The 13,686-nt window shown below is 37.6% G+C and overlaps 2 protein-coding genes across 2 annotated transcripts; both read left to right on the top strand.

Annotated features, from left to right (window-relative positions):
- Nucleotides 1-1,408: 1,408 nt before the first annotated feature.
- tmx3a (thioredoxin related transmembrane protein 3a) lies at nucleotides 1,409-7,369 on the top strand. The gene is made up of 16 exons (XM_052547738.1): nucleotides 1,409-1,559; nucleotides 1,680-1,734; nucleotides 2,116-2,155; nucleotides 2,247-2,370; nucleotides 3,017-3,062; nucleotides 3,149-3,229; nucleotides 3,362-3,461; nucleotides 3,711-3,788; nucleotides 3,876-3,942; nucleotides 5,610-5,708; nucleotides 6,028-6,085; nucleotides 6,158-6,211; nucleotides 6,305-6,361; nucleotides 6,514-6,643; nucleotides 6,734-6,802; nucleotides 7,001-7,369. The coding sequence occupies exons 1-16, from the start codon at nucleotides 1,535-1,537 to the stop codon at nucleotides 7,223-7,225; spliced, it is 1,308 nt and encodes a 435-aa protein (XP_052403698.1). The 5' UTR covers nucleotides 1,409-1,534; the 3' UTR covers nucleotides 7,226-7,369.
- A 372-nt stretch (nucleotides 7,370-7,741) lies between these two features.
- Nucleotides 7,742-13,470, top strand: dsela (dermatan sulfate epimerase like a). Its single transcript, XM_052547337.1, has one exon. The coding sequence runs from the start codon at nucleotides 8,530-8,532 to the stop codon at nucleotides 12,112-12,114; it is 3,585 nt and encodes a 1,194-aa protein (XP_052403297.1). The 5' UTR covers nucleotides 7,742-8,529; the 3' UTR covers nucleotides 12,115-13,470.
- The last annotated feature ends 216 nt before the right edge of the window (nucleotides 13,471-13,686 follow it).

The following is a 13,686-nucleotide window of genomic DNA, read 5'->3' as shown; positions in this document are numbered from 1 at the left end:
AAATCGAAACTTGCGTTCTGCAAGTGAACGTCGCTTGATTGTGCCATCCCAAAGAAGCACAAAGTCACTTTTACGGACTTTTAAATTAAATGTTCCCTCCTGGTGGAATGACCTCCCCAACTCAATCCGAGCAGCTGAGTCCTTAGCCATCTTCAAGAATCGGTTTAAAACCCATCTCTTCCATCTTTATTTGACCCTCTAACCTTAACACACACTATTCTAATTCTATTCTTAAAAAAAAAAAAAAAAAAATTCTAACTACCTTTCTAATCTTTTTGTATTCTATTTTCTTTTCATTTGTGTATGTGTGCGTGTGCGCACACTAGCTTGCTCTATTCTTTTTTTTATTCTATCTGTTTATTTATTCTATTATTTAAAAGCCCATGCTACGTGTACTGTGTTAACCTATCTGAGACTTGTTATAGCACTTATATATCATTGCTCTTTTTTTTAGTTGTTTTTGATTGCTTCCACTGTCCTTATTTGTAAGTCGCTTTGGATAAAAGCGTCTGCTAAATGAATAAATTTAAATGTAATGTAAATGTAAAAACAATTGTAAGAACAGTAAACAATTGAGGAAAATGCACTGACAATGTTTACATAATTTATTTAGTTAGAAATTGGCTAAGCAAAACGTAAGATTACAGTGCGTAAAATGTTATGAACATAGGATTAATGTAATGATGCCCACTTTTAGCACAGCTGAGCATTCGAATAAAACAAGAAGCAGCTGAATTCCAAATGGAATATTATGGCGCCATCTTTCGGGAAAAAAAGCAACGATTTTCAAACTTCAGCACATGACTAGATGCCGACTGTATGTATATGTAACTGTTAACAGACAAAATGGCAATCGTGGAAGGATGATAACAACAATATTAAGTTTTAAAAATGCAAAATAATCGATCATTTGATACAATGCACATTTGTGTATATCGCTTTAAAAATATCTATATGGAATTACATCTATAATTATCTTCTCACAATGTAATTGAACATTAAACCTAACCATTCCACGAAACCTGTCTCAAACACCTCACTGTACCAAACAATTATTATTAATTTTTATTTAAATGTTTTTTTTTTTTTTTTTTTTTTTTTTTTACCTAAACCTAAACCTTAATAAAGTGATCATAACAACACAATAGTATATAATAAAATATAATAAATGGTTGAGTTTGAGATTTTGTTATTACATTATTCAAAGGTATTAGCTACATTAGACTCACCACAGAACATGTATTAGGCGGAGACAGTGTTTGCTTGTGTTGGCTGTACGTTAGAAAATACAAGACTAAAATCTAAATTAAACTAATTAAAGTGGCGCAATGAAACGTTCACTGCATGCCCAGAATCAATTTGTGGCCTAATTCTGTTCGTTCCTACCCCTCGGGGCAAATGGGGTTAATCTAGTCAGTCGGCCAAGAGCTTACTACTAGTCCGATGATGATTATGTCACTAGTCTACTGACTCTGCTACCTGTAACATTTCAGAGCTATTGCACGGTTAATGACAAGATAAAAGAATAGCAAGAATGAGACACCTTCTTAACGTTACAGGTATGAACGCCTAAAAAATTGATTAACAATATATTTGCCAACATAAACTGCAAAATACAAATCTCTTTAACACGACTGACTGACACGTTATCTGTACGTCACTGCGTTTCTTTTTAATAGCGCTTCTGTCGGTCATTGCTGTGGTGTCAGGATACGTGGAGGAACTCGATGACAAGTAAGTGTTTTACATTGTAAAGCTACTAACTAATGTTGTGCTTCAGCAGTGAAGGTGTTGTCACTGCAGCGTCTTATATTTTTGTTGCATAGCAACGTACGGAAATCTTCTACTGGAAGAATTAGCACTTTATGAGTCTGTTTAATAAAAAGGTGGTTAGGTGGAAATGTGTGTTTTTAATATACTTTATCACACTATATTTCATTACGTGGGAACCATTTTATAAGAGTAACAAGGCACACTAGCACTTCAGTCACATCTAAAAGGCATGCCTGCAGGTAACTGTAATATGTCAAGGCCTGTGGTTTGTTATATTACTTATTGCGTAGATACTGTACAAATAAATTAATGTGTGGTTGCATTAATTAATCACATTTACAGGTTTAAGGACTACCTAAAGCATGAACTCTGGCTGGTGGAGGTGAGTGTGCACGCAGTACAATTTATGCATTTTTATGTTGTGTGATGTGTTTGCTTTGTTATTTTTTGCCATGTCGCTTTTTATGTTGCAGTTTTATGCGCCATGGTGTGCATACTGTCACACATTTGAGCCAGTATGGCATGAAGTCGGTGCAGAGCTGAAGAGTATGGGCTCCCCTGTTAATGTTGGCAAGATCGATACCACAGTGCACACAAGTGGGTTCATTTCACTGGTTCACATTGAAGTGTGTATGTCGGAAAGCTTTAATTACATTGATTGTGCATCTAAAATTATATTTAAGATTAGCAAGAACTGCATTTGTGCCACACCCCCCTCTATGATACTTACAGTAGATCAAAGTTATATCTCCTGCTGTAGCTTGGTAATGGTAATGCCACACCGGGCTACTGCTTAGCACCCAATTAGTATGCTACTTAAATGGCAGGATAGGCTTACCTGCTGTTTAATGGGATTAGTTAAGCAGCCCTCATGCGTTCATGAGACTCAGTCCGTTGAGTTGAGTCTGTATCTTGTTAACCAGATGGCCATATGGCATAACTTGCATTTCAGCAAATCGAAATCCCTTTAGTTTCTTGGAATTAGGTGACTTCGTTTTGCTGCCATTGTCCTCCGACTTCATACAGTTATCTTCTTATTATTAAGTTTGCACAAGCTTTCTGGATGAATGAAATGGAGCCCATGTCCATGAGTACACTATGTTATTAATTAAATTAGACTAGAGATTTTAAAAAATCTGAATAGTACTATTATTATCTCCATATATTCTGTTTTTACTGGCTTACAAATATAATAAATAATGCTTGCAAAAACTAGAAAAAAATGTGATTTCTCTGTCCTTAGGTATTGCTTCAGAGTTTAATATTCGTGGATATCCAGCCATAAAACTGTGAGTTAATGCCTAATTGTAATCTCTGAATTAATAATCAAGAATTGTTCATGCTGTGTGATGTATTTGACTTTGTTTTTAATAAGGTTTAAAGGAGAGCTGTCTTTTGACTACAAAGGGCCTAGAACAAAGGATGCTATTATTGAATTCACCAACAGAGTTTCAGGGTAATTGTGGAGTAAATTTCACTATAATGAATTGTCTTGTGTCTTTCGTGTTCTGCATAGATTTTAGTCTCATGTCAATGCTAGTTATAATTCTCCTCGTGCTATCCCCTTGTCCTTTTTTCTTTAACCTAGACCTGTGGTAAGACCACTCTCTAGTGTTCAGTTATTCCAGCATGTTATGAGTCGTCATGATCTTATCTTCGTTTACATTGGAGGGGAGTCGTATCTTAAGGTAAACATTATGTAAAATTAATAACTGTCATATTTATGGACAATGAATGGATTATGATAGAATAGGAATGAAATGCAAACTATTTAACACATTGGTGCATGAGTTCACAACTACCACTGCTTCTGGATAGCACTTTATTTTAAAGTTGTATTGTTTTATAAATATACTTTGTGAATAGATTTTCTGCTTGGTCATGCATAATTATATAGAAATGGTTAATATTCTACTATTGCAATCTTTTTTAAACAGAAGGAATACTACAAAGCTGCTACTGAGTATATTGTCCACACATATTTTTTCACTGCATCTGAGGAAGTCCTTCCAAAGGTAAGATTCTTGCATACTATACCTCTGTAAAATAATCAGATTCTTAGAAAACAGATTGATTCAATTCATTATTGATTATTTCCAAAGACAGTCACCCTGCAGGATGTTCCCGCCGTTGCTGTGTTTAAAGACGGGACGTACTACCTTTACAATGGTAAGATGTACTACTTGCAGTGCCTCATTTTAATAAGTGACCATCTGAAACGAATAGGATCTGTAAGCAGCAAAATCTCATAGTCTCTCAGCGTCTGAGCTCCAGGCTGTTTCCTCTCATCGCCTCTCGAAGGGTGCCGTTCCAGTGGGGCACAGAAGGGAGGTGGTAGTGAAATGCCAGGGCATCGAGGCAGAGTGTCACTAGGAAAGGGCACCAATAATGGGAATTAGAGAGGCGTGAAGAACGATGCAGCACCCTCAGAACAAACACTAGCCCACGACAGCCGTTTATCCTCAGGGTGTTGATCTGCTGGACTTCCCCATTGTTGAAGAAGGTCTTCTGGAGCCAATAGTTTAGCAGGAAAGGATCAGCACACTGAACCTGGACCCGAAAAACTGCACTGTCAGACGAGTCCTCCATGATATGAATAGTTAGCACATCCATGGAGCAAGGTTAGAACACAAGATGTAGAATGTGGCATCTGCAGGAGATATATAATGCATTAACATCTTCCAGATTACCTCAAAATAAATAAATGTTAAGGTTTTTTGTTCTGATATATAGTGCCATATTATAGCCAACTTAATTTTGAGTAAAAAAAATAATTAAAAAAAAATATATATAGAAATAATGATTTTGAAAAACACATTGTGATGAGAATGAATAAATCATTCTCTCTTTTGAGCAAGTGTATGTGATACATAGACCTTTTGCAAATAAGTTTATGAATGACTTACCCGACAATATTTACTTTATTATCACTTTTTGTAACAGAAATCACATGGTTATCCTCCTGAAAACAGAGGCATAAGAAAAACAAAGGCACAAAAAAGTAAAAAATGGCAGGTCACAGCACACCAATATATCTGATATATGTACGTATTCCCAGCATAATTTGGCCATTAAAGCTACTTTATTAACATTAAAAGTACTAATGTTAGAAGTACTTGCCCATGATTATACACAGGTTCTTGTATGTGTACTAGAGAAAAATGGTAACACTTTACAATAAGGTTCCATTAGTTAATGTATTAAACAACATGACAAACAATGAACAATACAGTACATAACAGTATTTATTAATTTTGTTAATATTAGTAAATGTTGGAATTAACATTAATTAAGATTAATAAATGCTGTAGAATTATTGTTCATTCTTAGTTCATGTTAAATAAAGTAGTTAACTGATGTCAACTAATAAACCTTATTGCAAAGTGTTACCAAAAAAAAAAAAAAACTTTTGTTAGATAACATTATATTTCCAGTAATTTCTTTCTTACCATTCTGTTCCAAAAGATGAGAATACAGAGACAGTGCAGTGTTCCAGGTCTTCTGTCATGTGGCTTACTCTGAACATTTCGTCTGGGCTAACATCCAATATACACCCTTTAAGTCAACAGTTTGACTGTGTGCAAGTAACATATTTTGCATAATTTAATGCAGTCAGTGAACAGAAAGACTTTTTGTTTTTGTTAATATAATAAAAGATAATTTGTTTCTCACGATTCCATATTATAGATTAATCATATCTGAGTACTTTTGCTTTGCATATTGTTTGCACAGGCTTGATGGCGACATTTAATATTTGCAGGGCTACATTTAATACATGAAAACATTAAATGTACATTAATTTAAGTTTATCACCACCGGTCTCATCTTTCCTATAGAATTTCTTGATGGTGATTTGTCTTCCTGGATAAATCGAGAACGTTTTCCCTCTTACTTCCAAATGGATAGCTTCAGTCTGTATCAGATGGGAGAACTAAGTAAGCCTGTTTTTCTCAATCATTCAATCAATCATTCAATCAATCAATCAATAAATCATTTTTTTTTTTTTTACTTTTGTCTTATTTTCCTATCCCCTTTACAGCTTTCAAACTGCATCATTAATTATCACACCATTGTATTAGATTTTTTTCGTGATTGCAATATTTCTGTTACTAGGTGATAAAACATAACTGAGATGATGACTTTCTCCCAAGATCCAATATTCATGTGTGAAGATGCTTTGACAGATTGTAATTATGCTTTGTGTTCATTAATAATGTGTTGTGTTGCTGTTCATTTCTCACACTTCCCTCAAAGGTAAACTTGTGGCACTGGCAGTAGTTGATGAGAAGAATCCATCTGAAGAAAGCATTCGGTAAGCAACATTAGAAAATGTGCCTCCCCCTCCCCCCATTATTTCTTTAAAACTAAAAATTGTTTTCTTTAGTTACAAAACTCTGATGGAAAGGCTGTCAACTGAATACAGAGATAATTACAAAAGGTAAGTAGCAAATTTATATGGAGAATAAAGAGAAGGTGCCAAATAACTGAATTATTCAGTGACAAAGACAAGATTTATTTTTTTCTCTCCTAGTGATTACCAGTTTGGTTTTATGGATGGGAATGAATACATCAACGGTTTAATTATGGGGTGAGTTGAATTGGACGCAAACATTTTAGGAAGTGCTAAGTGCTGGGACTGTATTTAAAACCACTGACATGGATAAAAACAAAATGATGTATATTTCAGGCATCTGTAAAAATATGTATGCGTATAATCACCACTTACATGTTTCTGCTCAGAGAAGTTGAGATGCCCTCCATCATTGTGTTAAATATGACCATTGATGGATACTGTCTACCAGAAAATAAGATTGAGACCATTGAGGATTTACTTCGCTTTTTAAACAGTGTTCTGGATGGCAGTGCAAAGGTATGTGAAGGGAGATATTTCATGTCTATCTTTTCTGTCCTATAATGCATAGTGCCTTTTTTATATAACATTCCCTTTTACCCCAATCAGCTACACGGGGGAAATGGATTTTTGCAGCACGCTAAGAGATCTCTCTATAAAGCTAAGTCTACTGTGGTGGTAAGACCGACCAACACACTATCATTTTATCAAAAGGATAGATTTACTTCTATTCCATTTTATCCCAAATATTTACTAAAAGCTTATCACACCAAAACTAAAACACACGACTGATCACATCCTCTTCTAATATTTACTTGAGACTAATATTTAGGTCGCCGTTGTCCTAGTAACTAATATAAATCTCCCTGATCTCAGTCGATGTTCCAGGAAGCTCCATTCTTCTCCTGTTTTGTGTTTGGACTACCAGTGGGTATAGTTGGGCTGGTTATCTGGGGTACATGTACTGCTGTACCAGCGGATGATGACAAACCTGTGGGAGGAGCTACAGCAAGTCCTGTTTTGGATGCAGATGGGAAGAAGGCAATAGAATTGCAGTCTGACAGTACAGATAAAACCTCTGAAGCAAAGAAAGAGGATTAACATGGAATGTTGACTAAGGATCATGTTAATCTTTACCATATCATTACATGTGTTACTGGTTTTCCTTTTTTATATAAATCGTCTTCCCAGTGTACAGTCTATTGTGGTTGGTTTCTTTATCAAATAAAGTTCAAGTAACTTAAATGAACCTCATTTATTTTATTTAGCCTGCATTACATGAAAGTCTAAATCATTTAAATCAAATGAATACAACTCCCATTGCCATAGCTGCATGTATGATGTACTACAATATTTATGTTCACAATTTTGTGTGCTTTTTGTTGGAGTTCCCTGTGCATTGTTTATTTTCTTTTTTGTAAGCATAAAAGAAGATCCACTTCTCAACACAGTGTGACCTGTGTCTGCTCAAAGTCAAATTGCTCAAACAAATTAGTTTGGTTAGTTGATTAATTATAAATAAAACTACAAGCATACCGGAAATGTGGTTTAATAAACTGATAAATGTGATATTACGACGCCATCTATCGGCCACATTTAAAAATGCTAATGCCAACAGTGATAGTTGTACTAGATAACTTTCAAGATGGAAAAGGCGACTTGACTTACAACTCCGGGACAGTTTTGTGACAGAAGAAGAATTTGATTCGGGAAATATGACCCTAAGGTCTAAAAAGGGACATTAAATGACGTTTTGGATTCTTCATATCAGTCTTTGCTTCAGATCAAATTAGAAAACATCACCACTTAAACAAACGACACAGCAGGGGATACGTCTCCTTCACCTAATGGATTATCTCGCTTCTCGTGTCACAAGATGAGAAAAATGCGAAGAGTGACTTTACATGCTGCTGTGAATAGTAAAGGCAGAATGCAACAACTTTCTGGAAACTCTTCCTTAAGTCCTGCGGTAAGCAGAGGATCAAACTTGTAATGACGGATTCTGAAAACGGAAGTTTCTCTGACACATCTCTACATTAATTATATTTCCGTAATGGAACCTCGTGTGGATATCGTTATAAAGAGCAAGACTGAAAATAACATTTTTTAATCCGGTTAAATAATACAACAGCGTGTAAATAAATCCGGAATACATTTATTTTGCGTGGATTTATCAAATTTTAGTTTATAATAACCATTTATGGAAGTTTAAAGCATCTTTTTTTTCAGGGAAATGTGAACGCTACATAAATACCGCCATACTCATTGGTGGTTTTGCCTGAAAGGAAAAAGAATAGGCTATATGTAGCTCTGCATGTGAGTACAAGTTGGACTAATAACACATTTTTGGGAGCTTTGGAGGAGGGGTTTTCGAAAAGAAAAGCAACACATCTGTTTCTTGGATCATGGTCATGGAGAACATGCAGAGGTCTGCGCTTCTGCTCTGTGTCTTGGCTGTGGGACTTGCTTTCTGTGGAATTTCGTCTGCCTCAGACAGAAATGTGTCATTGAATGAACACCAAACAGACAATACCTCCTTGTCAGCACACCTTCACCCCAAGCTATACTTTGATCAGACAGAATTGCGTTTGATGAAACAGAGGGCCACCACCACACATAGACAAATATTTAAAGTTATTCGTAATGCTGTTTCTGTTATGCTATCAAATGCAGCTCTTTACCAGCCTCCGGTGAGCCATGAGGATTTCGGCAAGAAATGGAATGAAATTTATGGTAACAATTTGCCCCCTCTTGCACTATACTGTCTGCTTCAACCGGAGGATGCTACTGCCTCTCAATTTTTGATTGAGTGCATGGACCGAATGGTGGAGTACCCAGATTGGACGGTGTCCAGTGCGCCAAATGATGAGGTTCCCATCGCCCACTCCCTCACTGGATTTGCCACGGCGTATGATTTCATTTACACCTTTCTTGACACCCGCAGAAGATTGCGATATCTCAGGAAAATACGATCTGTTACTGAGGAGCTTTTTGAACTTTCCAAGCACAGAGGATGGGGAAAGCAGTTTCTACAGAACCACCAGACAACTAATATACTAGCCATTCTCATTGGTGCTCTTGTGGCAGGGGAACATAATGACCCAGAGACCATGATATGGAAGCAAATATCAGTCAACTACATGGAAAAGACCATGTTCCTTCTCAGCCACATTGTCGATGGCTCTCTTGATGAAGGTGTTGCGTATGGTAGCTACACAGCAAAATCCATCACTCAGTATGTTTACTTAGCGTTGCGTCATTTTCAGATAGACAACACACAGAACAACTGGCTCAGAGCTCACTTCATGTTTTACTTTGCTACACTGCTTCCTGGATTTCAAAGAACGGTTGGCATTGCAGACTCCAATTACAACTGGTTCTATGGGCCAGAGAGCCAGCTTGTATTTCTGGATGCATATGTGATCCAAAATGGCTCCGGAAACTGGCTGGCAAAGCAGATTAGGAAGCATCGTCCTAAAGATGGACCCATGATGCAATCAGCAGCCCAACGTTGGGCTACTTTACATACGGAGTACATATGGTATGACTCTGCTTTAACTCCACAGCCTCCACCTGAATTTAACAAATCAACTATGCACATTTTCTCCAACTGGGGTGTGGTGACGTATGGAGCAGGGTTACCTCAAGATCAAGGTAATACCTTTGTGTCATTTAAATCTGGAAAATTAGGAGGGCGAGCAGTGTATGATATTGTCCATGCACAACCTTACTCTTGGGTAGAAGGCTGGACGAACTTTAACCCCGGGCACGAGCACCCTGATCAAAACTCCTTTACTTTTGCACCAAATGGACAGGTGTTTGTTTCTGAGGCTTTGTATGGTCCTAAATACAGTTATCTTAACAATGTGCTGGTATTTGCCCCCTCACCCACTAGCCAGTGTATGCAGCCATGGGAAGGACAGTTGGGGGAATGTTCAAAGTGGCTACGATGGGGAGAAAAGGAAGTCGGGGATACCGCTGGGGAGGTCATTGCAGCTTCATCGCATCAGGACATGTTGTTTGTGAGTGGAGAGTCTGTGTCGGCCTATTCATCTGCCATGAAGCTAAAGAGTGTGTATCGAGCACTTGTGCTTCTCAACTCTCAAACATTACTTGTTCTGGACCACATTGAGAAACACAAGCTCTCCCCTCTCAATTCTCTCAGTGCGTTTTTTCACAACCTTGACATTGATCTCAGGTATGTTCCTCACAGATCATTTGGAAAATACAATGGGGCTCTGATGGATGTGTGGGATGCACATTACAAAATGTTTTGGCTGGACGCTCAAGGATCCAGCCCCGTTGCCAGGATACAAGAGGCAGAACAGGCTGCCGAATTCAAAAAGAGATGGACGCAGTATATAAACGTGACCTTTCCCATGGAGAACACTGTCACTAGAGTGGCTTATTTGATGCATGGCCCATACGTCAAGGTCTCGGACTGTAGATTCATAGACAACAGTAAAAGTGGAGTCAAAATATCAGTGACTCTTAATGACACAGAAACTGTTGTGTCCATTGTAACAAACTATGAAGACATTGAGGCCAGACATGGCTACTTGGGCTTTGCAGGCTTTGCTAAAACTGAAGACAACAGGAGAATAGTTCAGTTTGGCCGGGGAATTCAAACCTTGCCAAGTCGAGTCGCAAACGATTTTGTATTTGACTTTGGATTGGTGGTAAACATCTCTGCGGCGTTGACTTTATGTTTTGGTTTAGCTTTCGTAATGAAAAAAAGGAAGTGTCATGTGTCGTTCAGTATGCTAATTCATTGCACTCTGGTCTGTGTGTTGTTTTTGTGGGTGACTGAACTTTTGTCTCTTTTTTATGGCTGTGAACAGCTCTTGTGCAATGTTAAGTCAGAAGACAGCAGCATATATGATGGAACAGACTCTAGTGTCCATGACCTCCTCCCCATCATCACGATTACATCCATGCCAGGCTCAGGCGCAGAGATCCTTCAGCACCTTTTCGATAATAGCTCTGACTTTGTATACCTTCGGATTCCTTCGACCTACCTGCGGTTCCCCGTATCTCCTTTCGTCTCTCTGGTGGACGCTTGCGAGCTGTCCAAAGCAGACGCGCAAAATGGACGATTTCGAGTCATTCAGGGATGGTTCCATTCCTTAGTCCACAATGTGAAACTGCACCTGCAAAATATTCAGTTGCACCAGAGCAATGATGAAACAGAGAACAAAGTCAAAGAAAAAGGACAAAGAAAGAGAAGGATGCTGCTGTCAGAGCAAACAAGGACAGGGAGCGGCAAGGCTACCCAAATGGACTTTGCATACATACAAGAGCTCAGGCAGCATCTGGTGAAGTACCCAAATGCCCGGCCAGTGCTGAACATGGGCAGTGGAGGCTGGTTCTTGAAGATGCCCTATCTTCAAGAGGTCATAGGTCACTCACTTCGCTCAGTTCATGTGGTCAGAGACCCACGTGCATGGATTTATCTAATGCTCTACAGCAGCAAGCCAAGCCTGTACTTACGTAAGAATATTAAAAGGCACATTGTCAACATTTTTAAGCAAAACATTGATGGTGTGGATCAGGGTTGTGCTATAGTGGACTCACAGTTCCTTTCTTTAAAGAAGATCCTCTCCCAGCCAGATCCAAACCCTGTATGGCTGCTAGCTCAGCTATGGATGGCTCACAATTCAGCAGGGCTCAAGGTGAGCGCAAGCCTTCCCCCACAAACGTACCTTATAGTCAAATTTGAAGACGTTGTATATTTTCCTGAAGAGACAGCGAGAAAGATACATAACTTTCTTGGAATACCAGTTGCGCCAGCTGCGTTAAACCAGCTGATATTTGCCACATCTACAAATCTGTATAATCTGATATATGAAGGAGATATATCACCTGCTAAAATCAACATGTGGAAGGAGAATATGGCTGTAGATGAGATTAAACTCATTGAGGACACATGCTGGCCTGTGATGGAGAGGCTGGGATATAAAAGACATACAGTCAGTCATTCTTCTTTGTAAATGTTTCTGGATTTTTCATACTGTGCCTGAAGATGATATAAGTAGACTATGTCAGTATGATTCCTTGAAATGTTGCCTTCTCTGCAGTCAGTCACATGACCAGTTTTTTGCGCTCTGATTCCAGTATAGTTAAGCAATGTTTATGTATTATTTAAAACTTTCAGACAAAACTGAGGCTAGATGTGCTAAAGAGCAAAAAGTGATTACTCATCATTGAAGATGGGGAACAGATGCAAAACTTGGATCACAAACGCATTCAGTTTGACTGGAAGACAAAATTATGGTATTTCCCACCAGATGGGTGGCTCACAATATTTTCCAGTGTTGCACTGTGAGATGTGTTATAATTATGTTATTATAAGTTACCTGAATGTCGTTTTCACAGTAATTATTTTCCACCAAGAGAACTTATTGATTGATTTAGAATAGTGATGTTTAAAAATACCAAAGTTGTGAGTCTGCCTCATCTTCAATTCTACGAAAATAAATATGATGTATAATAAGGTGCTAGTTCATATGTATAAATATGCGAAGAAGTGTACAATCAAATCACTTTATTGACTTGAAGATACAAAGGTCTTAACATATCACTTGTCTTTTTTTTTGGATGCGAATATGTTTTCTATTGTTTTTTTTTTCATCCTTAAACTATATATCAAACACCAATAGCAAATACATCTTTCTTTTCAGAAACTTGCATCTTTTGCTCATGATGTAATCATAAATGGAACATTTAATAACCCAAACAAGTGAAACCACAAAACATATTTCTCATCTTAATGGGTAACTTTAGATGCAGTTTTAAGAGACAACTAATATGAAATGTTTTAAAGGCCACACTGCAAATGGATTTTCCATGGCACCACATGCATATGGAGTGTAATCATCACTGTGGGAGAACTGAGATGGAGGAAAATAACGCCAATTTATGTGATACTTTTAAAACATTTGCAAGGGCTTCATGTGTGTGGGGGGCTATTTGCAGAGTCACTCCTTTGTGCCCAGCGTGCTTTCGGACTAAACTCAGCAAGCAATATTTTCATAGAATAAAGGCTGTATGGAGAATATTAAGTTAAATGCTAAATGCAAGCAGAGCCTCTACGTTACACTATATGGCTGCTTGTGTTGGGCCGCAGCATGTCTACCATTTGGTGTGTGTGTTTTTCTATTGTTTTTGTTATTGCTATTTTTATACTTATAATCATTTTATATGACTGGCATAAAGCAGTTTTTGAAAAACCGAAGTAAAAAAATGGTGCAAGGCATGAACACCGTGTATGTAACATGAACCTTTTATTTGTACCATTAAGGAGAATGTATTGATGAATCAACACATTAAACTTGAACTGGGTTTGATATTTTTTAAACAAAAGTCACCGATAAGGAAACAAGGTACAAGAAAACAGGCTTCTTGAGATAAAAAATGAATTCAGTATGTCAGCAACAGACCTCACAAAAGAGGCGAATGAAAGATTTTGGCTACAATTCAAAACCCAGAATTCCTCATAGAATGTTGCCAGCAGAGGGCAGCAGATAAATAAAGATCCTACAATATAAGTTTGAGCCGGAATT

The sequence above is a fragment of the Carassius gibelio genome, chromosome B2 (assembly GCF_023724105.1).
Source record: "Carassius gibelio isolate Cgi1373 ecotype wild population from Czech Republic chromosome B2, carGib1.2-hapl.c, whole genome shotgun sequence".
NCBI classification, from domain to species: domain Eukaryota; kingdom Metazoa; phylum Chordata; class Actinopteri; order Cypriniformes; family Cyprinidae; genus Carassius; species Carassius gibelio.
The sequence above is the reverse complement of the archived record's forward strand: the minus strand, read 5'-3'. Positions and strand labels throughout refer to the sequence as shown.